General features: G+C 46.8%; 1 protein-coding gene across 1 annotated transcript in view; it reads left to right on the plus strand.

Annotated features, from left to right (window-relative positions):
- LOC137345914 (butyrophilin subfamily 3 member A1-like) overlaps window positions 1–25,998 on the plus strand; it is a 195,891-nt gene extending 169,893 nt beyond the window's left edge. Inside the window, exons 4-6 of the mRNA XM_068009161.1 lie at window positions 4,924–5,043; window positions 7,923–7,949; window positions 25,040–25,998. Of these exons, the coding sequence (XP_067865262.1) occupies window positions 4,924–5,043; window positions 7,923–7,949; window positions 25,040–25,572 (680 nt within the window). The 3' untranslated portion in view covers window positions 25,573–25,998. The remainder of the gene's footprint in view (window positions 1–4,923; window positions 5,044–7,922; window positions 7,950–25,039) is intronic.
- Window positions 25,999–27,689: the final 1,691 nt, after the last annotated feature.

The following is a 27,689-nucleotide window of genomic DNA, read 5'->3' on the forward strand; positions in this document are numbered from 1 at the left end:
TGTGTGCTGTGCGTGCCGTGTCTCTGTGCGTGCCGTGTCTCTGTGCATGCCATATCTCTGTGTGTGCCGTGTCTCTGTGTGTGCCGTGTCTCTGTGTGTGCCATGTCTCTGTGCGTGCCATGTCTCTGTGCGTGCCATTTCTCTGCGTGTGCCGTGTCTCTGTGTGTGCCGTGTCTCTGTGTGTTCCGTATCTCTGCGTGTGCTGTATCTCTGCGTGTGCCATGTCTCTGTGCGTGCCGTGTCTCTGTACGTGCCGTCTCTCTTTGTGTGCCGTATCTCTGTGAGTGCCGTGTCTCTGTGCGTGCCGTTTCTCTGTGCGTGCCGTCTCTCTGGGCGTGCCGTATCTCTGTGCGTGCTGTGCGTGCCGTGTCTCTGTGCGTGCCGTGTCTCTGTGCATGCCATATCTCTGTGTGTGCCGTGTCTCTGTGTGTGCCGTGTCTCTGTGTGTGCCATGTCTCTGTGTGTGCCGTGTCTCTGTGTGTGCTGTAACTCTGTGTCTGCCGTATCTCTGTGTGTGCCGTGTCTCTGTGTGTGCCGTATCTCTGTGTGTGCCATGTCTCTGCATGTGCCGTATCTCTGTGTGTGCCGTATCTCTGTGTGTGCCGTGTCTCTTTGTGTGCCGTATCTCTGTGTCTGCCGTATCTCTGTGTGTGCCGTGTCTCTGTGTGTGCCGTATCTCTGTGTATGCTGTGTGTGCCGTGTCTCTGTGCGTGCTGTGTCTCTGTGTGTGCCGTGTCTCTGTGTGTGCCGTAACTCTGTGTCTGCCGTATCTCTGTGTGTGCCGTGTCTCTGTGTGTGCCGTATCTCTGTGTGTGCTGTGTGTGCTGTGTCTCTATGCGTGCCGTGTCTCTGTGCGTGCCGTATCTCTATGCGTGCCGTGTCTCTATGCGTGCCGTGTCTCTGTGTGTGCTATGTGTGCCGTGTCTCTGTGCATGCCGTGTCTCTGTGCGTGCCGTGTCTCTGTGTGTGCCGTGTCTCTGCGTGTGCCGTATCTCTATGCGTTCCGTGTCTCTGTGCGTGCTGTGTCTCTGTGTGTGCTGTGTCTCTGTGTGTGCCGTGTCTCTGTGTGTGCCGTGTCTCTGTGTGTGCTGTAACTCTGTGTCTGCCGTATCTCTGTGTGTGCCGTGTCTCTGTGTGTGCCGTATCTCTGTGTGTGCTGTGTGTGCTGTGTCTCTATGCATGCTGTGTCTCTGCGCGTGCCGTGTTTCTGTGCGTGCCATTTCTCTGCTTGTGCCGTGTCTCTGCGTGTGCCGTATCTCTGTGTGTGCTGTATCTCTATGCGTGCCGTGTCTCTGTGCGTGCCGTGTCTCTGTGCGTGCCGTGTCTCTGTGTGTGCCATGTCTCTGCATGTGCCGTATCTCTATGCGTGCCGTGTCTCTGTGCTTGCTGTGTCTCTGTGTGTGCCGTGTCTCTGCATGTGCTGTATCTCTGTGTGTGCCGTATCTCTGTGTGTGCCGTGTATCTTTGTGTGCCGTAACTCTGTGTCTGCCGTATCTCTGTGTGTGCCGTGTCTCTGTGTGTGCCGTATCTCTGTGTATGCTGTGTGTGCCGTGTCTCTGTGCGTGCTGTGTCTCTGCGCGTGCCGTGTCTCTGTGCGTGCTGTGTCTCTGCGTGTGCCATGTCTCTGTGCATGCCGTGTCTCTGTGCGTGCCGTATCTCTGTGTGTGCCGTCTCTCTGTGTGTGCCGTAACTCTGTGTGTGCTGTGCGTGCCGTGTCTCTGTGCGTGCCGTGTCTCTGTGCATGCCATATCTCTGTGTGTGCCGTGTCTCTGTGTGTGCCGTGTCTCTGTGTGTGCCATGTCTCTGTGCGTGCCGTGTCTCTGTGCGTGCCATTTCTCTGCGTGTGCCGTGTCTCTGTGTGTGCCGTGTCTCTGTGTGTTCCGTATCTCTGCGTGTGCTGTATCTCTGCGTGTGCCATGTCTCTGTGCGTGCCGTGTCTCTGTACGTGCCGTCTCTCTTTGTGTGCCGTATCTCTGTGTGTGCTGTGTGTGCCGTGTCTCTGTGCGTGCCGTTTCTCTGTGCGTGCCGTATCTCTGGGCGTGCCGTATCTCTGTGCGTGCCGTGTCTCTGCGTGTGCCGTGTCTCTGTGTGTGCCGTCTCTCTGTGTGTGCCGTATCTCTGTGTGTGCCGTGTCTCTGTGTAAGCCGTACCACTTTGTCAGCCGTATCTCTGTGTGTCCCGTGTCTCTGTGTGTGCCGTATCACTGTGTGTGCTGTGTGTCTATGCGTGCCGTGTCTCTGTGCGTGCCGTGCCTCTGCGCGTGCCGTGTCTCTGCGCGTGCCGTGTCTCTGCGTGTGCCGTATCTCTGCGTGTGCCGTATGTCTGTGTGTGCCGTGTCTCTGTGCGTGCCGTGTCTCTGTGTGTGCCGTATCTCTGTGTGTGCCGTGTCTCTGTGTGTGCCGTAACTCTGTGTCTGCCGTATCTCTGTGTGTGCCGTGTCTCTGTGTGTGCCGTATCTCTGTGTGTGCTGTGTGTGCTGTGTCTCTATGCGTGCCGTGTCTCTGTGCGTGCCGTATCTCTATGCGTGCCGTGTCTCTGTGCGTGCCGTGTCTCTGTGTGTGCTATGTGTGCCGTGTCTCTGTGCATGCCGTGTCTCTGTGCGTGCCGTATCTCTGTGTGTGCCGTGTCTCTGCGTGTGCCGTATCTCTATGCGTGCCGTGTCTCTGTGCGTGCTGTGTCTCTGTGTGTGCCGTATCTCTGTGTGTGCTGTGTCTCTATGCGTGCTGTGTCTCTGCTCGTGCCGTGTCTCTGCGCGTGCCGTGTCTCTGCGTGTGCCGTGTCTCTGCGTGTGCCGTATCTCTGTGTGTGCTGTATCTCGATGCGTGCCGTGTCTCTGTGCGTGCCGTGTCTCTGTGCGTGCCGTGTCTCTGTGTGTGCCATGTCTCTGCATGTGCCGTATCTCTATGCGTGCCGTGTCTCTGTGCGTGCTGTGTCTCTGTGTGTGCCGTGTCTCTGCATGTGCTGTATCTCTGTGTGTGCCGTATCTCTGTGTGTGCCATATCTCTGTGTGTGCCGTGTCTCTTTGTGTGCCGTAACTCTGTGTCTGCCGTATCTCTGTGTGTGCCGTGTCTCTGTGTGTGCCGTATCTCTGTGTATGCTGTGTGTGCCGTGTCTCTGTGCGTGCTGTGTCTCTGCGCGTGCCGTGTCTCTGTGCGTGCTGTGTCTCTGCGTGTGCCATGTCTTTGTGCGTGCCGTGTCTCTGTGCGTGCCGTATCTCTGTGTGTGCCGTCTCTCTGTGTGTGCCGTAACTCTGTGTGTGCTGTGCGTGCCGTGTCTCTGTGCGTGCCGTGTCTCTGTGCATGCCATATCTCTGTGTGTGCCGTGTCTCTGTGTGTGCCGTGTCTCTGTGTGTGCCATGTCTCTGTGCGTGCCGTGTCTCTGTGCGTGCCATTTCACTGCGTGTGCCGTGTCTCTGTGTGTGCATTGTCTCTGTGTGTGCCGTATCTCTGTGTGTGCTGTGTGTGCCGTGTCTCTGTGCATGCCGTGTCTCTGTGCGTGCCGTTTCTCTGTGCATGCCGCGTCTCTGTGCGTGCCGTGTCTCTGTGCGTGCCGTGTCTCTGTGTGTGCCGTGTCTCTGTGTGTGCCGTATCTCTGTGTGTGCCGTGTCTCTGGGTGTGCCGTAACTCTGTGTCTGCCGTATCTCTGTGTGTGTCGTGTCTCTGTGTGTGCCGTATCTCTGTGTGTGCCGTGTCTCTGGGTGTGCCGTAACTCTGTGTCTGCCGTATCTCTGTGTGTGCCGTGTCTCTGTGTGTGCCTTGTCTCTGTGTGTGCCGTGTCTCTGCATGTGCCGTATCTCTATGCGTGCTGTGTCTCTGAGTGTGCCGTGTCTCTGTGTGTGCCGTATCTCTGTGTGTGCCGTATTACTGTGTGTGCCGTATCTCTGTGTGTGCCGTGTCTCTGTGTGTGCCGTAACTCTGTGTCTGCCGTCTCTCTGTGTGTGCCATGTCTCTGTGTGTGCCGTATCTCTGTGTGTGCTGTGTGTGCCGTGTCTCTGTGCGTGCCAAGTCTCTGCGCGTGCCGTGTCTCTGCGCGTGCCGTGTCTCTGCGCGTGCCGTGTCTCTGCGCGTGGCGTGTCTCTGTGCGTGCCGTATCTCTGTGTGTGCCATATCTCTGTGTGTGCCGTGTCTCTGTGTGTGACGTGTCTCTGTGTGTGCCGTCTCTCTGTGTGTGCCGTAACTCTGTGTGTGCAGTGTCTCTGTGTGTGTGTGTCTCTGTGCGTGTTGTGTCTGTGTGTGCTGTATCTCTGTGTGCTGTGTGTGCTATGTCTCTATGCGTGCCGTGTCTCTGTGTGTGCCGTGTCTCTGTGTGTGCCGTGTCTCTGCGCGTGCCGTGTCTCTGCGTGTGCTGTGTCTCTGTGCGTGCCGTGTCTCTGTGTGCACCATGTCTCTGTGCATGCCGTCTCTCTGTGTGTGCTGTATCTCTGTGTGTGCTGTGCTGCTCCAGCCCCCGGCTTCTGCTGCTGACTCCACCAAAACTCACAGCATCAGGGGGAGGTTCCATAATTTAATTGGCTTCATCAGCTCGAGGCACAGTTAGAACACTCTGTCAGACAGAGGTCAGAAAGTGTGGGAGTGTTGGTCCCACCAATTCCAGGATACAGGTTTAGAGGGCAAACTAAAAACACAGTTTTGGTTGAGCAAACACCAATGTCCTGAGAGAGGCAACAATAATAATAAACATCAGTGACAGTGATTGAAGTGGGCAGAGGTTCCATTCTCAACAGGACATTTAATAACGTTCAATGCTGGTATTTCTGTCTGTTCAGTGGATTCCTGTTGAAGTTACGGCAGGAAGCTGCCAGAACAACTGTGGGTTTTCCACTTCATGAACTTTTACTATATTGGATATTCTGAGAGAATGATTTCCAGATGGTATCTGTTGCTGATAATATCATTATCTAATTCACTGCTGTTTACTTTACAGGTGATATCTTCCCTGTTGACCCTGCCTGGATTGTGCCATTGCTCGTGACCCTTTGTCTTCTAATTGCAGCTTTGTCTGCTGTGATTTATTGGAATGTGAAACAATATCGACGTATTAAAGGTACATTCTCAATGTAACTGAAAAATGACAATATATATCTCCAGGCCTGGAAATCCCAAGGGGGTTCTCCCAGTCTCCCACTGAAAATTCAGTGGAAACCTGGAGGAATCCCTGCAGAAACAGAATAAAAACCAGGTGTCACTGAGGGCTCTGCCGATCTTCCATTGAAGTTAGACTGGGAGACAAGAGGAACCCTGTGGAATATCAGGACTGCAGATTTAAACCAGTGAAATGTGGAAAGTAGACTAGCTTTATTTCATTATTGAATGTTTGGGGGTCGGGTGTGGCGGGGGAGGGGCGGCGGTGGGCGGGTGTAGGAGACTGAACAATAAAGTGAAAAATAAAGGAATAGTTGCAATTCCCACTTTTCTGTGAAATAGAAAACCCTGTTAAACTTTCAGTATTTTTAATAACTTTCACACAGTTAGGTTGCCTATTAAATAATCTGCAATTTTGTTCCTCTTATTGTAAGTATGTTTTTAACATTTTCTTGGGCAAATATGAAACAAGAATAATCCAGAATAACAGCAATAAATGGAGCTCTGTTCCACCTTTTTGCTTTTCATTAATTCATGAAACTATTTTTTTGTTTGCCTCTGCACAAGAAGATAGGTTAGATTTCCCACTTCCTGTGACTATCAGAAAATCACTAGAGTAATAGATGGTAAATCTCAGGATGGAAATGCACAGTTTCCTGATGAATTCCAGAATTGGTGCACTGGAATATTTACTCATTAAGAATCCAGATCAAATTCCTCCTTATTCAAATCAATGGAAAAGAATATCAGACGGAGTAAATCCCTGTGTTCAAGTAAATTCCTTCCCACGGCACCTTCTCATACAAGCACAGGAGATGCAACAGCTGCCCTTTTACTTTATCCCTTCCCACCATCCAGGCCCCCAAACACTCCTTCCAGGTGATACAGTGATTTATTTGTATTCCTTTCAATTTAGTATACTGTATTCACTACTCACAATGCAGTCTCCTCTACATTGGGGAGGACAAACACAGATTAGCCGATCATGTTGTGGAACATCTCCATTCAGTTTGTAAGTGTAACCCTGAGCTTTCAGTCATATTAATTGCCCACCTCTCTCTGACCTCTCTGTCCTCGGTCTCCTACACTGATCTAATGAAGCTCAATGTAAACACAAGGAACAGCAATTCATCTTTTCATCAGGAACTTTACAGCCTTCTGGACTCTACACTGAGTTCAATAATTTCAGACAATAGCCACTGCCCATACTTCTTTGTTTTTATGTTTCCTTTTGTTTTTGATTGGCAGCTGATTATGTTTCTGTTATTCCCATTTACACCTCCTCTAGACCCAGATTTTGTTTCTTTGCTTCTCCCATTATCGTCCCTTTTGTTATTTAATATTTCCTGCCTTCCATCCTAACACAGACCTTCCCTTTTGTTCTTTCCTCCCCTCCTCCCTTTCCTTGTGTCTGTACTTGTTGGCAACCTGAAACGTTAACTCTGTTTCTCTCTCCACAGATGCTGCCTGACCTGCTGAGTATTTCCAGCACTTTTTGGTTTTGTCTTAGCTTTCCAGCATCAGCAGTATTTTTCTTTTAATTAAAGCAGAAAATTGCAGCTGTCTTCAGTGTAACCTCAATCAGAATGCTGCTTACAGTGTTGTATTTGTGTTCCCCACAGTGTTAATTCTATTGACCACTCTGACTGACATTGGTAATATAATTTGTGACAACCTGTGGGCACATTACACTGTCGAAACACATCCAGCAGAAACTAGACTGAGATTGGCTTGGAGGCTAGGGATCTGTGAGTACTGCGAGGGAATCTCAGGATCAGGGAATGTGGGGAGGATGGGGAAAAAGGGAAGTAACAGAAAATGTATTATGTGATCCTGAAGGACTGAGGAGGATTTAGAGTGTTGGGAGTAGTCAGTGTCTGGTTGAGATTGCTAGGATCTGTCAGTATTGTGGTAGCAGGGTCTATCAGCCTTATATGAAAGGGTCTCAGGAGAATGACACACACATTGTCCCACCCACCATCTTCCCACCTCTTGACCTCTTCTTACCTGCATCCTCAGACAGATCCTTCCCAGTGATTTCCCCATTATCAGTGGTTCTTCTCTTCACTTATCTGTTGTAAGCATTTGAGGATTAATTTTCTATTTCACACCCAGCAGGGATCCTCATTTCGAGATTGGGTCACAACTCATCTGATCCTGGAGCATTTTACCCCCCGGGGATTGTGGGGGGTGGGGGGGGTGCGCGGTGGTTGCTGCTGGTGGTGGTGGTGGGATTTGTGAATTTACCCTGTAATGCAATGCTGGTTAGAAAGATTTCCTAGCAATTCCCAATACCGATAGGTCCTAGCAATTCACAATATTGACAGATCTTAGCAATTCCCAATACTACCAGATACTGACTGCTTCCAACACTCTGAAATCACCTCAGTCCAACAAGCAAATGATTTACTATTACAAGGTCTCGGGGGTATGGCGGGATGGGTTGTGGGTGGTCTGTATATTTCACAGTCTAGCTCTCCTGTCATTCTAAAGCAGTATGTTCCAGATTCTCACCCTCAATGCCCAGGCATAGATGATGTTTGCTGGGTGGACAGATGAGTAAATTTCGCCAAAACTGCCCACGGTTTTCTGCCTATTAAACTCGATGAGGGGAAAATTGTGGGCACTGAATACGTTGACAGGCACTGCCGTCAGGCAAAGCAATTGTACTTGGTCCCTGATATACTTAGCTTCCAAGTTGCAGTGAGTAATGTCACACGAGATCCATTAGGAGGTATCTATTATGTTTAAAAATGCCTGTAAAACTCTTTTCTGTGTAATTAATAATGTATCAGATCACTGAGAGATTACTCCAGTCTCATTTGTTGTTTCTATTTCCAGAGTGGAAGAGAATTTGTGACTGTGAAGGTAAGATCTTATTATCGTAACACAAGAAAGAAAGAATAAACTCAAAAACTGACAACTTAAAAAACATTACAAGTGAAAAATACCCTTAAATAAAGGCCTATGACCATGTCCACTGTTCCAGTGTAACTAAATAAGCTAAATTCCTTTTTATTACATTGTATTTCAGGAATTTTAATTGGTGTTTTGGGATCAGAATCCACATTTCAGTTTTGGTTTTCTGTGAACCACACAATTCCCTCCTGCAGGACATGTAAAGACCATTAGTTAAAAGCTGTGTTTGCTGACAGTGTAACCACTAGGTGATGCAGTACTGGCACATGCACAAAAGCAGCCTCATTGACTGAAACCTCGCTGTCTGTGACGTCTCAGGCAGCCACCAGTAATAAAGATGGCGCTGCTCAATTTGTCACAAAAAAGAATTTAACCCAAACCCTCTCACCCCTCAATGGCCACGATCGCTTTCTCCACCCACTCCCAAACAGCAGCCCACTGCAGCCTGGGATCGCTGCTTTTCTTCCTCGCTCCCTCCTGCGCCCATCTTCCCACCGTTCCATCCTGCTGTTCCTGACTGCTCGCCACGCGATCCCACTGTTCTCTCCCAAGCCCGTCTGCTTGCTGTTCCCTCCCGCCGCTCGATCCTCGCCTCGCTGCTCGGAGATATGGCAGGTGGGGAGCGAGCAGGCTGCTAGCGGTAAGGTTGGAAGTGAGCGGTGGGATGGAGCGGTGAAGAGTCGACAGTGGCGAGATGGAGCGGTGAGCTGGTGGGAGTGGCAAAGAGTTGGCAGCAGCATAATGGAGTGGTGAGCAGGCGGGAGTGGCGGGATGGAGTGGCGAGCAGTCTCAAGCTCGTGGGCGTGGGAGGGAACTATGGGGGGGAGTGGGGAAGAGAAGCGGTGATCAAGGTGGTGATCGCGGGAGGGAGTGTGTCGTGTTGGAGGGGATGGAGGTGGTGATCGCGGGAGGGAATGGGGTAGTGTTGGAGGGGATGGAGTCGGCGATGATGGCCAATGAGGGGTGAAGTTACATTCGGGCGTCATTACATCTGATGTCATAACGTGGTGACGTTGATACATGCATGCGCAGAAACAGACTGGAAGCTGGAAACTGTTCGGACACACGGATGACGTTGGCAATCACTCTGCACATGCTCTGTGTTGTCAGGAAACACACTGTATCCCATTAGCTGTAATTTAGAGGAAAAACCTGAAGTATATAAAAGCAAGTGAGTATAGAAATAGGAGGATAATGCAGATTAATGCATGGCTGGAAAGATGGTGCAGGAGGGTGGGGGGGGTGGTGCTATAGGGCACTGGGAACAGTTCTGGAGAAGTTGGGACCTGTACAGACCGGACAGGTTGCACCTGACCAGAGCTGGGACAAGTTTCCTTGTGGGGTGATTTGCTCGTGGTATTGATTAGGGTTTAAGCTAACTTGGCAGGGATGTGGGAACCAGGAGATAATACAAGAGAGGAACACCAAGGTGCATTGGAGGGACAGATGGCACTAGAGTAGTAAATAGCAAAGTATTAGGTGGTGTCAGAGAGTGTTAGACAGTACAAGAGAAGAGAGTTGTTCTGTATTAGATGGGAATGGATGAGAAGGACTATGAGGAATGCAAAGACAGGATTACAATGCATGTGTGTAAATGCACCAAGTGTTGTGAATGAAATTGGTGAGCTACAAGCACAAATATTACGGGAATATGTTGTAGTGTCAATAACAGAAGCATGGCTTAAAAATGGTGAGAACTGGTCGTTTAATATACAAGGATATAAAGTGCTCAGAAAAGATAGAGAAGGAAAAAGGGAGGTGGAGTGGTAGTCCTGATTACGGAAGACCTTGCAGTGCTGGAAAAGGAGGATGTACTTGAAGGGGCAAGGACAGAATCCATTTGGTTAGAGTTGAGGAGCAGAAAGGGTCTGGTCACACTCCTAAGTGTATTCTATAGGCCTCAATCATCTCAGCCCCATGAAATCATGGCAGGAATTCCTCAGGGCAGTGCCCTTGGTCCAACCATCTTCAACTGCTTCATCATACCTTCATCATAAGGTCAGAATGGGAATGTTTTCTGATGATTACACAGTGTTTATGGTCCATTTGTAAGTCCTCAGGTACTGAAGGAGTCCCTGAACAATAAAAAAAAGTCTGAAAAACATCCAGCCATCACCACCCTCTGCTTCCTGTCATTGACTCAATTCTGTGTCCATACTATCACTTTCCTCTTAATTCCATGGGCTTCCATCTTCTTAACAATTCTCCCATGTAGCACTTTGTCAGATGCCTTCCAATATCCAGATATAGAATATCTAATGCACTACCTCAGTAAAACTCAATTTCACTTTTCATTACTGAACCTATTTAATTTCAATCTATTTCTATTTGCTGTTTTGTAACCTTATATTTTTAATAAATTAATTTTCTATCACTTCTTTTAAATCACTCTGTACACCGTGTCTTAATACTCATTCGGCAAGATATTTTATTTGAAATTCAGCAACATGGGTTGATGATTTAATCCATTGACTTGGTGGTGTACAAATGGTGCAGTGATATCTGGCAGAATTTCACGTTCGGTGGGAGACCCCGCCCGCTGGTCAAAAAGTTGGGGGTGAGCCCATCTCCACCAGGCCTGGGAGCCACACTACCATTTTATGTGCCCAGGCCCTTAATTGAGGTCCCGCCTGATGGAGCTGCTGGCCAATCAGGGGGCTGGCAGCTCACAGTCCCAGCAGTGCCATCAGGAGTGGTGGCCATTGCTGGCACTGCACCCAGCCAACAGCAGGATCATGGACGTCAACCCCAGAAGGGAGATAGGTTCTGGGCCCTCACCAGGGACAATCGGCTAGGGCCTGGTGAGGGAAGGGTGATCAGTTGGGGAGATGGGGGACTGCTTTGCAGTGGTGGGGGGGGAATCATCCATGAGGCATGGGGTGCCCAATCAGGAGGGCCTACCCCAGCAGTGGGAGGAGGCCCTTAAGTGGAAGTTAATTGGCCACTTAAGGGCCTTGATTGGCCTGGGGCGTGCAGGATGTTTCTTGCCGCCGCCCCTCGTAAAATTGTAGTGGAGGGAGGATGGTGTCTGGAATGATCTCCCCACCACCCCCACCCGCTTTCCACTCAATTTTACAACCCCCCTACACCCATCACCAGCCTGCTCCTGTGGGAGAATGTAAAATTCCAACCATAGTCTCAGCTCATTTTAGAACCGATTTCATATGACTATAATATCTTGATATTTAGACATTTAAAAACAATGGAGGAGAAATACATTTGTATAGCACCACAGCTGACTTGCCTTGATTTCCTGGAGGCAGGCATTGAAGAGGGTTTCAGGAGCAGATGAGCTGAGGCAGGGCAGAATGAGATGATGTATCATTGAAGAACGCTGTGTGGTAATGGGCAGCAGCACTGCCAGTCCCCAGGAAATTGAAGTAAATCTGCAGCAGTGCCACACAAAAGAATTTCTTCCCGAATATATTTGAAATTATTGGAAGGAAATCAAAATGTCCATTTGTTGCATGGGACACACTCTGGAATTGTTATAATATTGGGAGGAACTGGTAAAGAAAGACAGACACCAAGATGGCCAAATAAAATGGTTAATGACATCATCTTGCACTGGGCATGCTCATAACATGGGAATACATGACAAGAATCTGGAAGTATTTCAGTCCAATCACATTTCTCAAATATTTTTGAAGATGGGGGACCAAATCTCCAGTACCCACCTAAAACATAAGTAACACTGTAGGCAAAATAGTACATGTGACACTCCAATGTGCTTCCAAAAACTTCTGGCATTTTTTTTCTGTCTAAGAGGAGAGATAGTGGGGATAATACTTGTCTGTGAAGTTCTGAGTTCCTGATCTGGACAGGACATTATCTCTCCTTTGTAACTGAGTAAATTGGAACATTCAGTAACAACTATCACAGCACAGTGTTGATCACCTTGAAAATATGCAATGTAGCAGATGACTTCTCCTAAAAGTATTTATTTCCTCTCATCTAAGTCATTGATATAAATTGTTAAAAGGCCTCAATTTTTTTACAATTTGTATCAATGACTTAAATGAGGGGAGCAAGGGCATGGTAGCTAAATTTGCAGATGACACAAAGATAGGTAGGAAAGTATGTTGTGAAGAAGACATAAGGAGGTTGCAGTCTGAAATAGATAGGTTGAGTGAGTGGGCAAAAACCTGGCAGATGGAGTATAATATGTGAAAATCTGAAGTTCTTCACTTTGGCAGGAAGAATAAAAAAGCAGAGTATTACTTAAATAGAGAAGGACTGCAGAATTCTGAGGTGCAGAGGGATTTAGGTGTTCTAGTGCATGAGTCACAAAAAGTTAGTATGCAGGTACAGCAGGTAATAAAGAAGGCTAATGGAATGCTATCCTTTATTAGGAATGGAATTGAAAATAAAAGTCAGGATATTATGCTTCAGTTATACAGGGCATTGGTGTGACCACATCTCGAATATTGCGTGCAGTTTTGGTCTCCTATTTAAGGAAAGATGTAAATGTGTTGGAGACGGTTCAGAGGAGGTTTACTGGATTGATACCTGGAATGAGCAGGTTGTGATAAGAGGACACTCTGGCTTGTTTTCACTGGCGTTTACAAGAGTGAAGGGAGGGTTGATTGAAGTTTATAAGATCCTGGATGGTCTTGACAAGGTGGATGTGGAAGGATGTTTCCTCTTGTGGGTGAATCCAGAACTAGAGGACACTGTTTTAAAATTAGGGGTCGTCCTTTTAGGACAGAGATGAGGAGAACTTTTTTTTCTCAGAGGGTTGTGCAACTTTGGAACTCTCTGCATCAGAAGGTGGTGGAGGCGGGGTCATTGAATATTTTTAAGGCAGAGGTAGATTGATTCTTGTTAGGCAAAGGTTATCAGGGGTATATGGAAGAGTGGAGGGGTGCGGGGGGCCAGAGAATCGGAACAGAACCCGATGCCAGAATTCCCGGTTCCGATCTTACCTGGGGTGGGATAGGCCGGCAATGACCTTCCCGCTCAGAGGCCAATTGAGGCCTTAAGTGGTCTATTAACAGCCAATTAAGGACCCCTTCTCGCCTCTGCTGGAACCTTACCGGGGGTGGGGTGGACGCCTTGTAAAGCGAAGTGCCCGCCCTGCAGGCTTGGGGCAAGCCCTCCTTCATGGGCAATTTGTGGAACCTCCCCCCCCCACCCCACCCCCAGGTACAACTTTATCCCCCTGGGACCCTTCTCCCCCTGGACTGAACTTCCGGACTGGCCTCGGCTAACCCGACTCACCTGCTTGTGTTCCAGGGTTCCACCACTGGGCCTGGGTCCAAGGCTTCTGCTATACCAGCAGAGGCCGCTGCTCCCAGTGGCACTGCCGATACTGCTGAGCTTCTGGCCCCATGATTGGCTGGCAGCTCTTGGAGGCAGGATCCCCATACAATAAAGTCTTTCAAGGGATGGGGATCCTGACTCCTAAAACTAGGTCCCGCCTAGGGAATTTGATGCACAGCAAAATAAAGGTGATATTTTATAATTCAAAAGTTTCTTAAATGTACTGTTATGACTGAGGTGGGAGTAATGCACTGTCAATTTTGTCCCATTACTCCTCAGGTCACAGTATATTATTAAAGTTTCCAACCGACAAGAAATTAGCTAAATTAAACACTTTATTAACCCCCAGAATAAAACATACCAAACCAGGTATCTTTAAACAGCAACAAATTAAGTATTTATTGATAAGCTAAATCTTAAACAATACTGAGATAAATCTATGTCTGAAAAGGCTTTATAACTTCTTATTCCTCCAAACCCTCATGCACCCTTAGATACATTCAAAAACCAACGGTTAACTGGTTTAAAAAATGATGTTTTAAATTAGAGATGTTTCTTCAGAATAAATAAATAGCTGGGTTATAGGTCCTGGTGGGTTACGTTCCCGGTTCAGTGAGGTGTCCAATAGTCAGATGCCACTCGGAATTTCCAGGAGAATTTGGTGAAAAGTCTGTAACAGAAGGCGTCACACACATCTTTCAACAAGGAGTATAACAACAGGTCTATTTAGATTTTGAATTAGCAGTCTATAAGTAGAAACTTTACTAAGTTTCCAGAACTCCCAGAAACACAAAAGACAACAGTCACTCCTGAGGCAGAGACTTCTTAGTGACAGGAGTAAAAAGGAATTTGTTACCTCCAATAATGCAAAGATTCTTTTCTGGGGCTTTTTCCCTCTTCAGGTGAAACACAGCCTGGAGGCCAGTGTAGATTTTCTGCTGAGAGAGAGACAAATCCTTCCTTCAAAGGAGAGCATGCTTTTCTGCTCTGCCAGATCAAACCAGTTCTAGCCAGTCTTTACGCACAGTCAAACTGATACAGTATGGCATGTGACCTCTCTCTCTTGCTGTTGCCTAGGAAACAGGCTTGCAGCTTGCACATTCTGTTCCAGAGAATATTAAAACTTCTCTCAGTCTTAAAGGCACGCCGACTCCCTTAGATTTAAAAAAAACAGAGAATCATAGAATCATAAAAAGTTTAAGGCACAGAAAGAGGCCACTTGGCCCATCATGTCTGTGCCAACTGAAAAACGATCCACCTATTCTAATCCCACCTTCCAGCATTTGCTCCACAGCCCTGCAGCTTACGGCACTTGAGGTACATATCCAGACTCCTTTTGAATGAATTGAGGGTCTCTGTCTCGACTACCCTTTCAGGTAGTGAGTTCCAGACCATCACCACCCTCTGTGTGAAAAAGTCTATCCTCATCTCCCCTCTAACTTTCCTACCAATCACTTTAAATCTATGCCCCCCCACCCCCTTGTCACTGACCTCACTGCTAAGACCCTTCACCTCCACTATATCCAGGCCCCTCAAAATTTTGTACATTTCAATCAGATCTCTCCTCAGCTTTCTCTGTTCCAAGGAGAACAACCAGCCTATCCAATCTTTCCTCATAGCTGCATTTTTCCAGTCCTGGCAACATCCTCGTAAATCTCCTCTGTACCCTCTCTAGTGCAATTACATCCTTTCTGTAATGAGGTGACCGGAACGGCACACAGTACTCAAGTTGTGGCCTAACCAATGAGTTATACAGTTCCAGCATAACCTCCCTGCTCTTGTATTCTATACCTCGGTTAATAAAGGAAAGGATTCCAAATGCCTTCTTAACCACCTAGTCGACCTGTCTTGCTACCTTCAGGGATCTGCGGACATTCACTCCAAGGTCCCTCACTTCCTTTACACTTCTCAGTTTTTTCCCATTAATCATGTATTCCTTTGCCTTATTTGACCTCCCTGAATGCATCACCTCACACTTCTCCAAGTTGAATTCCATTTGCCACTTTTCTGCCGATCTGACCAGACCACCAATATCTTCCTGCAGCCTACAGCTATCCTCCTCGCTATCTACCACTTGGCCAATCTTTGTGTCATCTGCAAACCTCTTGATCATGCCCCCTACATTTACGTCCAAATCGTTAATCTTCTTCTTTCTTTGGCCTCCTTGTCTCGAGAGACAATGGGTAAGCTCCTAGAGGTAGTCAGTGGTTTGTGGAACAGCGCCTGGAGTGGCAATAAAGGCCAATTCTAGAGTGACAGACTCTTCCACAGGTGCTGCAGATAAAATTGGTTGACAGGGCTGTTACACAGTTGGTTCTCTCCTTGCGCTTCTGTCTTTTTTCCTGCCAACTGTTAAGTCTCTTTGACTCGCCACTCTTTACCCCCGCCTTTATGGCTGTCCACCAGCTCTGGCGATCACTGGCAACTGACTCCCACAACTTGTGGTCCGTGTCACAGGACTTCATGTCGCGTTTGCAGACATCTTTAAAGCGGATACATGGACGGCCGGTGGGTCTGATACCAGTGACGAGCTTGCTGTACAATGTGTCCTTGGGGATCCTGCCATCTTCCATGCGGCTCACATGGCCAAGCCAACTCAAGTGCCGCTGGCTCAGTAGGGTGTATATGCTGGGGATGTTGGCCACCTCAAGGACTTCTGCGTTGGAGATATGGTCCTGCCACCTGATGCCAAGGATTATCTGGAGGCAGCGAAGATGGAATGAGTTGAGACGTCGCTCTTGGCTGACATACCTTGTCCAGGCCTTGCTGCCATAGAGCAAGGTACTGAGGACACAGGCCTGATACACTCGGACTTTTGTGCTCTGTGTCAGTGCGCCATTTTCCCACACCCACTTGACCAGTTTGGACATAGCAGCAGATGTCTTCCCCATGCATTTGTTGATTTTTGCATCGAGAGACAGGTTACTGGTGATAGTTGAGCCTAGGTAGGTGAACTCTTGAACCACATCGTTAATATACACCACAAAAAGGAAGGGACCCAGTACTGAGCCCTGCGGGATGTGACTGAAAACAGCCCTCCAGTCGCTAAAGCAGCTGTCAACAATTACCCTTTCTTTCCTGTCACTGAGCCAATTTCTATCCAACTTGCCGTATTTCCCTGGATCCCATAGGATTTTATTTTTTTAACCAGTCTGCCATGTGGAACCTTGTCAAAAGCCTTGCTAAAGTCCATGTAGACCACATCAAATGCACGACCCTCATCAATCTTCCTTGTTGTTACTTCAAAAGATTTGATCAAGTTGGTCAAACAAAATCTTCCCTGAACAAATCCATGCTGACTATCCTTGATTAACCTATGCCTTTCTAAGTGACAATTTATCTTGTCTCCCAGAATAGATTCCAATAATTTGCCGACTACTGAGGTTAGACTGGCCTGTAATTATTTGGTCTATCCTTCGCTTCCTTTTTAAAGGAGGTACAATGTTAGCAATTCTCAAATCCTCTGGTACCACACCTGTATCCAGTGAGGACTGGAAAATGATGGTCAGACTCTCTGCTATTTCCTCTCTTGCTTCTTTTAACAGCCTAGGTTACACTTCATCTGGCCCTGGAGATTTATCAACTTTCAAGAATAATAATCCCATTAATACTTCCTCTCTCCCAATGTTTATAAAATCCAATACTTCACACTACCAGAGAAGAGGATACCTTTAATCACTTTGACAATGTGTTTGTACTTCTTTCTTCGAACAGTTGCTCTAACTCACCTCTAGCCCAGCTGATCCCACCTTCTGCAAGTTGTTGTAGTTGTAGTTAGTTGAGTTTGTAGGTTTGGGAGGTGTTGTTGTAGATTTCCACACCAGAAGCATGGATTGCCAGTGGTGCCGGGAATAGATGTGTAAATTGCTGGATGGGATACCAATTAAGCAATTAAGTTTTGTCCAGGATGGTGACAAGTTTCTTTAGTGTTGTAGTTGTACCATCCAGGCGAGGGAAAGTATTCTGTCACACTCCTATCTTGCAACTTATAGGTAGAGGAGGCTTTGGGGAGTAAGGAGGTGAACCATACTCCACAAAATACCCAGCCTTTGACCTGCTCTCATTGCCATGAAATTGATGTGTCTGCTGTGGTTGAGTTTCTGGTCAATGGTGACCCTCAGGAAATTACTGACGGGGTAATTGAGCGTTGGTAATTCTGATTTAAATTCAGGATATAGACATTGCTTGCATGTCTAGCATTTATTAGTTGTCCTTGAGAGGGTAATGTTATTGAATATTAAAGGGAGGTAGTTGGGTTCTCTCTCGTTATAGATGGTGATTACCCGGAACTTGTCTGGTGCAAATTTTAATTGTCATTTATCAGCCCAAACCTGGATGATGTCCAGATCCTGCTGCATGTGGACACGGACTGCTTTATTATCTGAAGAACTGCGAATGAACACTATGCACTCATCAGTGAAAAGCCTCACCCCTGACCTTGTGATGGAGGGAAGGGCATTGATGAAGTAGCTGAAGATAGTTGGGTCTAGGACAGTGCTCTGAGGAACTCCTGCAGCGATGTCCTGGAGCTGAGATGATTGGCCTCCAATCACAAACACTTCCTTTGTGCCAGTCATGATTCCAACCACTGGAGAGTTCCCTCTCTGATCCCCATTGACCTTAGTGTTCTTTGGTGCCACACTCAGTCAAATGCTGCCTTGATGGGAGTGAGGGCAGTGACTCTCAGCTCACCACTGGAATTTAGCTCTTCCTTCCATATTTGGACCAAGACTGGAATGAGGTCTGGAGCTGAGTGGTGCTGTCAGAATCCAAACTGAGCATCAGTTAACAGACTATCAGTGAGTGAGGGCCACTTGATACAACTGTTGATGATGCCTTTTGTTGCTTTGCTGATGATTAGGAATAGACTGATAGGACATTAATTGACTGGTTTGGTTTTGTCCTGCAGTTTGTGGACAGGGTGTAACTGGGTAATTTTCCACATTGCTGGGTAGAAGTCAGTGTTGTAACTGTACTGGAACAGCTTGGTTACAGGTATGGATAGTTCTGGATCACAGATCACCAACACTACAGCCGGAATGTTGTCTGGACCCACAGCCATTGTCCAGTGCACTCAGCCGTTTCTGATATCACATGGAATGAATCAAATTGGCTGAAGACTGGCATCTGTGATACTGGGGACCTCAGGCAAAGGCCGAGATGGATCATCGACTCAGCACTTCGAGCCAAAGATGGTTTTGAATACTTCAAACTCGGCTTTTGCAATCCCATGCCAGGCTCCCCCATCGTTGAGGATGGGGATGTTCATGGAGCCTCCTCCTCCCATGAGTTGATTATTTATCCACTACCATTCGCAAAGGCATGTGGCAGGACTGCAGAGATTGGATCTTATTTGTTGCTTGTGGGTTTTCTAGCTCTGTCTACAGGATGCTGCTTCCACTATTTAGTTTACATGTAGCCCTGTGTTATGGTTTTAACAGGTTAGTCCCTTATTTTCCAGTTGCTTGTTGCTGCTCCTGTCATGTTCTTCCACACTCCTCATTGAACCAGGGTCAATTATGTGTAATGATGGTGATGGAGAATGAGGCTATGAGGTTACAGAATTTGGTAGAAGATGATTCTGCTGCTGCTGATGGCCACAGTGCCGAATGGATGAATAGTTTTGAGCTGCTGGATCTGTTTTTAATCTATCCCACTTAGCACACAACAGGATGGAGGGTGAACTCAGTGTGAAGACTGAACTTGGTTGTAACAAGGACTGCCGAGTCTCTCCTATCAATTCTGTCACGTACCTGCGATAGGTAGATTGGTGAGGCTATAGGAACATTGGTCTATTCGTGTTTCTATTCAGTCCAAAAGGCCTGCTCCAAGAAACAATTAGATCAGATAAAAGTAGATGTTGGAAATCTGAAATAAAAACAGAAAATGCTGGAAATACTCAGCAGGTCGGACAATGTCTTTGAGAAAGAAACAGTTAATGTGTCAGCTCAATGACCTTTCAACAGAACTGGAAAAAGTTTGAGATATAACAGGTTTTAAACAAGTACGGAGGGAGGAGGAGAGAAAGAAAGACAAGAGGGGAAGGCTGTGATATAATCATTGAATGGTTAAAGCACAGAAAGAATCCATGCTGACCCTCTGCAACAGCAGTTTAGCTGGTCCCACTCCCTGGTCCTTCCCCTGTAGCTCTACAATTTTTTTCTCTTCCTGTGCTTATCTAATTCCCTTTTAAAAGTCTGATTGAATCAGCCTCCAGCACACTCTCAGGCAGTACATTCCAGATTGTAAAAAACTTTTTTCTCATGTTCCCTTTGGTTCATTTGCCAATCATTTTAAATCTGTGTCCTCTGGTTCTCGACCCTTCTGCCAATGGGAAGTTTCTCCCGATCTACTCTGTCCAAACCCTTCATGATTTTGAACACCTCTATCCAATCTCCTCTCAACCTTCTCTTCTCTAAGGAGAAGACCCCCAGCTTCTCCAATCTATCCACATAACTGAAGTCCCTCATCACCAGAACCTTTCTCAGAAATCTTTTCTGTACTCTCTCTCAAACCTTCACACACGAGCACAAGAAATAGGAGCAGAAGTAGACCATACGGCCCATCGAGCCTGCTACCCCATTCAATACGATCATGGCTGATCTGGGCTTCAATTCCACATTCCTACCTGATCTCCATATCCCTTAATTCCCTGCAAGACCAAAAATCTATCTATCCCAAACTTAAATGTATTTAATGATGGAACATCCACAACCCTCTGGGGTGGGGATTTCTCCTCACCTCAGATCTAACTGATCGGCCCCTTATCCTGAGACTGTGTCCCTGTGTTCTAGATACTCCGACCAGTGGGAACAATCTCTCAGCTTCTACCCTATCAAGCACTTTCAGAATCTTGTTATGTCTCAATTAGATCGCCTCTCATTCTTCTAAACTCCAGAGAATATAGGCCCAGTTTAGTCAGCCTCACGTCATAGGACAATCTCCTCATCCCGGGGATCAGTTTAGTAAATGTTCGCTGCACCACCTCCAGTGCAAGTATATCCTTTCTTAAATATGGAGACCAAAACTGCACACAGTATTCCAGGTCTCACCAAAGCCCTGTACAATTTTAGTAAGACTTCTTTATTCCTGTACTCCAATACCATTACAATAAAGGCCAACATGCTATTTGTCTTCCTAATAACCTGCTGCACCTACATGTTAACTTTGTGTGTTCCTTGTACGAGTACCCGCAAGTCTCTCTGAACATCAACACTTACCATTTCCATAACTTTTAAAAAATATTCTGCTTTTCTATTTTTCCTATCAAACGGGACAACTTCACACTTCCCTACATTATATTCCATTTGCCATTTTGTTGCCCACTCACTTCACCTGTCTATATCTCTTTGCAGCCTCTCTACATCCTCCCCGCAGCTTACCTTTCCACCAAACTTTGGATCATCAGCAAACTCTCTGTCTCTTCATCCAAGTCATTAATATAGAGTGTAAATAGCTGAGGTCCCAGCACTGATCCTTGCGACACCCCCACTATTCACTGCTGCCAACTTGAAAATGTCCCATTTAAGCCCACTCTCTGCTTCCTGTCTGTTCACCAATCCTCTATCCACACTAATATATTACCCCCAACACCAGGAGCCCTTATCTTGCCTATTAATCTTTTATGTGGCACTTTATCAAATGTCTTTTGGAAGCCCATATACACATCAACTGCATTAACTTCATTAACCCTTTCTGTTACTTCAACAAAAAAACTCAAATCAAGTTACTTAAACATGATTTACCTTCAACAAATCCATGCTGGTTTTCCTTAATCCACACTTGTCCAAGTGACGTTGATTTTGTCCCAGATTATCGTTTCTAAAAGTTTTCCCACCACCGAGGATAAACTCACTGTTCTGTAAATGCTGACTTTATCCTTACACTCTTTTTTAAACAAGGGTGTAATCTTTGTAATTCTTCCGTCCTCTGGAACCACCCCCTGTATTTAAGGAGGATTGGAAGATTGTGACCAGTACCTCCACAATTTCCACCTTCATTTCCCTCAGTATTCTCGGATACATCCCATCCAGTCCTGATGATTTATCAAAGTACAGTCAGCCTTTCTAGTACCTCAGTTTTAGTCATTTTTACCATCTAGTATGTCAACTACCTCCTCTTTCAGTATGACTTTGGCAACATTCTCTTCCTTGGTAAAGACAGATGTAAAGTACTCATTTACCTTTCCCCCTCGTGGGAATGGACCTCAACTGGACTCGAACCATCTCCTCTTTAAAAACAGCCCATTATTCCATTACAGTTTTACCTGCCAATCTTTGAATCTGTCCCGATTAAATTGGAATCATTCTCAACCCACTGAAATTTGTCCTCCTCCAAATCAGTATTTTCACTCTAGATTGCTCCTTGTCTTTTCCCATAGCGAATCTAAACCTTATGATAGAATGAACACTGTTCTTTAAATGTTCACCCGGTGATACTTAATTCACCTCATTCCCCCGATCCAGATCCAGGAATGCTTCCTTCCTCATCAAACCCGAAATGTACAGATCAGGAAAATTCTCCTGAACACACTTCGGAAACGCTTCCCCCCCACCCCCCCTGCCCTTTATAATATTACTATCCCAGTTTATATTCGGATTATTGAAGTCCCCCATTATCACTATCATTATCACTATTCTATATTTCTTTCACTTCTCTGTCATTTCCCTGCAAATGTGCTCCTCTATATCTTTCCCACTAGTTGGTGACCTATAGAATCCCCTCAGTATGTAATGGCACCTCTATTGTTTCTTAACTGTAACCAAATAGATTCTGTCTTTGACTGCTCCAGGACATCCTCACTCTCCAGCACTGTAATATTCTCCTTAATCAATAATGCCACTCCTGCTCCTTTCTTTCCTTCCATATCTTATTTGAACACCTTGTATCCAGGAATATTTAGTATCCAGTTCTGTCCTTGTTTTTGAGCCAGGTCTTCATTATCACCACAACATCGTATTCCCATGTGTCTGTCTGTGCCTGCAGCTCACTAACCTTATTATCATGCTTTGTACATTTACATACATTCACTGTAAACCTGAATTAGATCTTATTGTATTTCCTCTGGCCCCACATACTAGCTCACAATTTCTTACTTTAGTGCTACCTGTCTCTCCCAATCCTTTGTGCACCTTGTTTCTCCTTTCTAATGCTACATCCTGGTTCCCATCCTCCTGCCAAATTATTTCAACCCTCTCCAACAGCACTAGCAAATTGCCCCATGAGGACATTGCTCCCTGCTCTGTGATGGTGTAACCCATCCGGCCTGTACAGGTCCCAATGTCCCAGGAATCTGAAGCCCTCTCTCCTGCACCATCTCTCCAGCCACACATTCATTTACTATCCTCTTATTTCTATACTCACTGGTGTGTGGCAGCTGGACTCATATGGAGATTACTCCCTTTTCAGGTTGTGTTTATTCACCCCTTTCTGAACTCCCTGAAGTCTGCCTGCAGGACCTCATCCCTCTTTCTTTCTATGTTGCTGTAACTGTTATGGACCACGACCTCTGGCTGTTTACCCTCACGCCTTAGAATATTCTTCAGCCGTTCAGTGACATCCTGGACCCTGGCACCAGGGACGCAACCTAACACCCCGGAATCAAACATCTGCAGAAACACCTGTCTGATCCTCTAACTATAGAATCCCCGATCACTATTGCATTCCCAATCTTCCTCTTCACCTCCACCAGCCCCACACAGCTGAGCCACCCATGGTGCCGTGGATTTGGCTCTGCCGGCACTCCCCAGTGGAACCATCACCCTTACCAATATTCAGAACAGAATACCGGTTTGAGGGCGAGATATACTGAGGGGACTCCTGCACTACCTGCCTGGTCCTCTTTGACTGGTGATCACCCATTCCCGATCTGCCTGCTCATTCTTAAACTATGGGGTGACTGCCTCCAGAAATGTGTTATCCATGTAGCTCTCAGCCTCATAGATGGAACAGAGTGATGCAAGCTGATACTCAGTCTTCGAAACCCAACAACACTTCCTGCAGACTTGGTTGTCCGGGACATGAGGAACTTCCTGGAGTTCCCACATGGAACAGGGTGTGCATTAAATGGGACTGAGGTGTTCTGCGATACATTTGTTTATTAGATGAACTAAACTTACAGAAATAAACTAAAGGCTTTGGTAACGAGCTACTTCTTCCCTTGAGCTGATGTCACTTTTTTACCTCACTCTCTGAAACACACGTCCCTCAGGGTTCGGGCTGCTCTGCCACTTCGCCCCTAAACTCTTTCAGATTCACCCTCCTGACCTCTGTGCCTTGCCAATTTGAGGCCTATTCCCAGGGCCTTGCTTTTTATCTTGTCCAGTCGCTCTGCTGCTCCATCCCCCCACTCCTTCAGCTCCGTGCTCCTTACCTCCAGGCTCTGCGAGGGTGGAGGGCAGAGAAATTAAATGACAAAAGGGATGATAGTGCAAGGCAGAAGGAGATGGTAATGGGGCAAGTAAAGAAACAAAAGATGGGTCGAGAGGAGATGAAAATGGGAACAAAAGAATCATCACCAACAGCTGTCATCCAAAAAAATAAAAAATGGGGCTGAGGTTATAATCTGAAATTGTTGAACTCGGTATTGAGTCTGTAAGGCTGTAAAATGCTTCATTGAAAGATGAGGTACAGTTCCTCAAGCTCATCGAGAACTTCACTGGAACAGTGTAGCTGGCCAAGGTCAGAGGTCAGAGTGGGAGTGATGCAGAGAATTAAAATGACAGATGGGGTCACATTTGCGGATTGAATGGAGCTGTTCACAGAATGGTTACAGCACAGAAGGAAGCCATTCGGCCCATCGTGTCTGTGCTGGCTCTCTGAAAGAACAATTTACCTCATGCCACTCTCCGGCCTTCTCCCTGTAGTGAAGAGGTGTTCGGCGAAGAGGTCGCCCACTCTGTGTGTCTGGTCTCCCCAGTGTAGAGGAGACCACGTTGTGAGCAGTGAATACAGTAACTAGACTGGAAAAAGTACAAGTAAATCCACTGCTTCACCTGTGGGAAGTCTTTGTGACCTTGGACAGCGGGAAGGTAAAAGGGCAGGTGTTGCATCGCCTGTGCTTGCAAGGCACAGAGCTCAATAAGAACAAAAGAGCAGGAGTAGGCCATTCAGCCCTTTGAACCAGCTCTGCCCTTCAATGAGATCATGGCTGATATACTTCAGCACCATTTTCCTGCACTATCCCCTTATCCCTTGATGTATTTAATATTGAGGAATCTATCAATCTCAGTCTTGAACATACTCAATGAATAAGCCTCCATCCTCTACATTTCTTCCCCCCCACACTGACCCCGGTGAGTCTCTTCTCCCCCCTACCCCCAGGAAGTCTTTTCTCCCCCCCGACCCCCAGCAAGTCTCTTCACCCCCCGACCCCCAGCAAGTCTCTTCCCCTCGACGCTCAGCGAGTCTCTTCACCCCCGACCCAGGCGAGTCTCTTCTGCCCCGATCCCTAGCCAGTCTCTCCTCAATCTCCAGGCAGTCTCCCCACCGATCCCCAGGGAGACTCCCCCTCCGATCCCCAGGGAGTCTCTCCCCTGAATCCCCAGCGAGTCTCCCCCCACCCGATCCCCAATCAGTCTCTCCCATGATCTTCAGCGTGGCCCACCCCCCGATCCCCAGTGAATCTCCCCCCCGATCCACTCCGAGTCTCTGCCCCCCCACCGATCCCCAGAAAGTCTCTCCCCATCCCTGGTCTCCAGTGAGTCTCTCCCCCAATCCCCAGGGAGTCTCTCCCCCCGATCCCCAGTGAGTCTCTAATGCTTTGGTTTTTCTCCCAGTCTCTGTGACCCTGGATGTGGAAACAGCGAATCCATGGCTCGAGGTGTCTGAGGATCTGAAGAGTTTGAGATACACCAGGACCTGGAGGAGCCTCCCTGACACTGGGAAGAGGTTTACGAAGAGGGAGTGTGTGCTGGGATCAGAGGGATTCACATCTGGGCAACATTACTGGGAGGTGGAGGTGGCGGAAAATCAGTGGTGGAGTCTGGGAGTAGCTGCAGAGTCTGTGAACAGGAAGGACTGGGTCAGACTGAGCCCGGAGACTGGATTTTGGACCATTGAGCGGGTTGATGATCAGTTGAATATAAACTCCTCCTCTCGATCCTGTCTCTCTGCTGATCAGATTCCCAGGAAGGTTGGAGTTTTTCTCAGTTATGAGTGCGGGACAGTTTCATTTTACTGCGTGGACACCAAGTCCCATCTCCACACCTTCACTGGGAATAAATTCACGGGGAGACTTTATCCTTTCTTCTGGAATTGGTATTTAAACAAGTGTCTGAGAATCTGCTCCGGATCTGGATCCGGATTGTAAAAGGGGCGGGGTCTCGGGACAGCCACATCATCACTGATGTCACAGTGACCTGACCCCAGGAGCAGAGGTCAGAGGTTGGTGGTCAGAGGTTGGCGGTTGACAGCAGGTTGTCACTAAATGTATCACTTAATTTCCAAATTTTACATAGTAAAATCACAATCAGACTGTAAATAAAGCCAATACAAATATAAATGTCAGCAGATTAAAATAAACAGTAAATTAAATATCTTGTGTCTCTCCTTCCTTCATTCACTCCCTGCTTCAGTCAGTCAAACCACCCAGTCCCGTCCTCCATCTCTTCACCTGTTTCCCAGTCTGGAGCTGTGATTTCTTCTGTGTTTCCATTTCTCACTCTGCACCCACAACATGAAAGCCTGAGGGAGAAATCCAAATATTGAAGGAGGAAAATACTGCATTTCCATGGAGTCTGGGGATGTGATCATTGCAATATTTGAATTTTACATTAAAATCATCTTTTTCTGTTTCATTTTAAGCAGTTTTGTTTACGTTGGATTGTTGATCCTGAAAGGAATAAAAAACTGATATTTGTATTTTCAACCAGAACATCAATTCCATCCAACTCCCCACCTTATCACACACAGACACACTGGGAATGTAATCGGATGCTCAGACTGTTTGATATTTTAGTCACATTCTTCAGGGAAATGTGTGCAGCCGGTAACAACTCCATCCCAGCCCTTTCTCATCACCCCCCCCCCATTCATTTATTCAGGTATTCAGCACCGTGCATCATTAGAAACCAGAAATACACAAATTAACTCTCTTGTGTTGGGTGGTAAAAGTGAAAATTCCCTCCAGAGGGTTTAACTTTCACTTGCAGTTCATTGTAGTGTCAATTTCAGCCAGAAGATGGTGGTGGCGAGCTGTACAAAGATCAGGAAAGTTTGACAGTGCAGTCTCACCACCTGCTGCTGGATACCTGGTACTGGCAGCAATACCAAAAACTCTTCACACAGTTGGGTTGTCTATTGAACATTCTACCATTATACTGCTCTTATTGTAAATCTGCCTTTTCTTGGGCCAGAATAACATTAACTAATGGAGTTCTGTTTCACCATTTTGCTGTTGTATTATTTTGATAGTTGCCTCTGTTACAAGGAGATCGGGGAGATTTACTGCTTCCAGTAATAGATGATAAATCTCAGGATGCAGATGCACAGTTTCCTAATTAGCTCCAGAATTAAGAATCCTGATCAAATTTCTTCTTATTCAAATCAATGGAAAAGAATATCAGAAATCGCTGTGTCCAAGTAAATCTCTTCACACAGCACCTTCCTATACCAGCACAGGAGATACAACACCTGCCTTTTTACCTCCTCTCTTCCCACTGACCAGGGCCCCAAACACTCCTTCCAAGTGAAACAGTGATTTACTTGTGCTCCTTTCAATTTACTAAACTGTATTCACTGTTCACAGTGAATGGGGAGGCCAAAAGCAGATGAGCAGAAACACTTCCGTTCAGTTTGCAAGTGTGACCCAGAGCTTGTGGTCACCTGTCATTTTAATTCCCCAGCCCTTTCTGTCCTCTTTGTCCTCTGTCTCCTACACAGTTCTAATGAAACTCAGTGTAAGCTCAATGAACAGCACTTCAGCTTTTGATTTGGAACTTGATGAGTGGCACAGTGGCGCAGTGGTTAGAACCACAGCCTCACAGCTTTAGTCAGCCAGGTTCGATTCTGAGTACTGCCTGTGCGGAGTTTGCAAGTTCTCTCTGTGACTGCGTGGGTTTTTGCTGTGTGAATTGGTTTCCTCCCACATAATAGGGGATTTCAACTTCTCTAATATCAACTGGGATAGTCTTAATGCAAAAGACTTAAAGAGGGTGGAATTCTTAAAGTGCATCCAGGAGAGCTTTTTGAGCCAGCATGTAGAAAGTCCTACAAGAGAAGGGGCAGTACGGGACCTAATCCACGGGAATGAAGCCAGACAAGTGGCTTCACTTGTCAGTGGGAGAGCATTTTGGGGATAGTAACCATAACTCTGCAAGATTTAAGGTGGTGATGGAAAAGGACAAAGATGGACCGAAAATAAAGGTACTGAATTGGGGGAAGGCCGATTTCAATATGATAAAACAGTATCTGGCCAAAGTGGACTGG

Source organism: Heterodontus francisci, chromosome 29 (assembly GCF_036365525.1).
Source record: "Heterodontus francisci isolate sHetFra1 chromosome 29, sHetFra1.hap1, whole genome shotgun sequence".
In the NCBI taxonomy this organism is placed as follows: Eukaryota; Metazoa; Chordata; class Chondrichthyes; order Heterodontiformes; family Heterodontidae; genus Heterodontus; species Heterodontus francisci.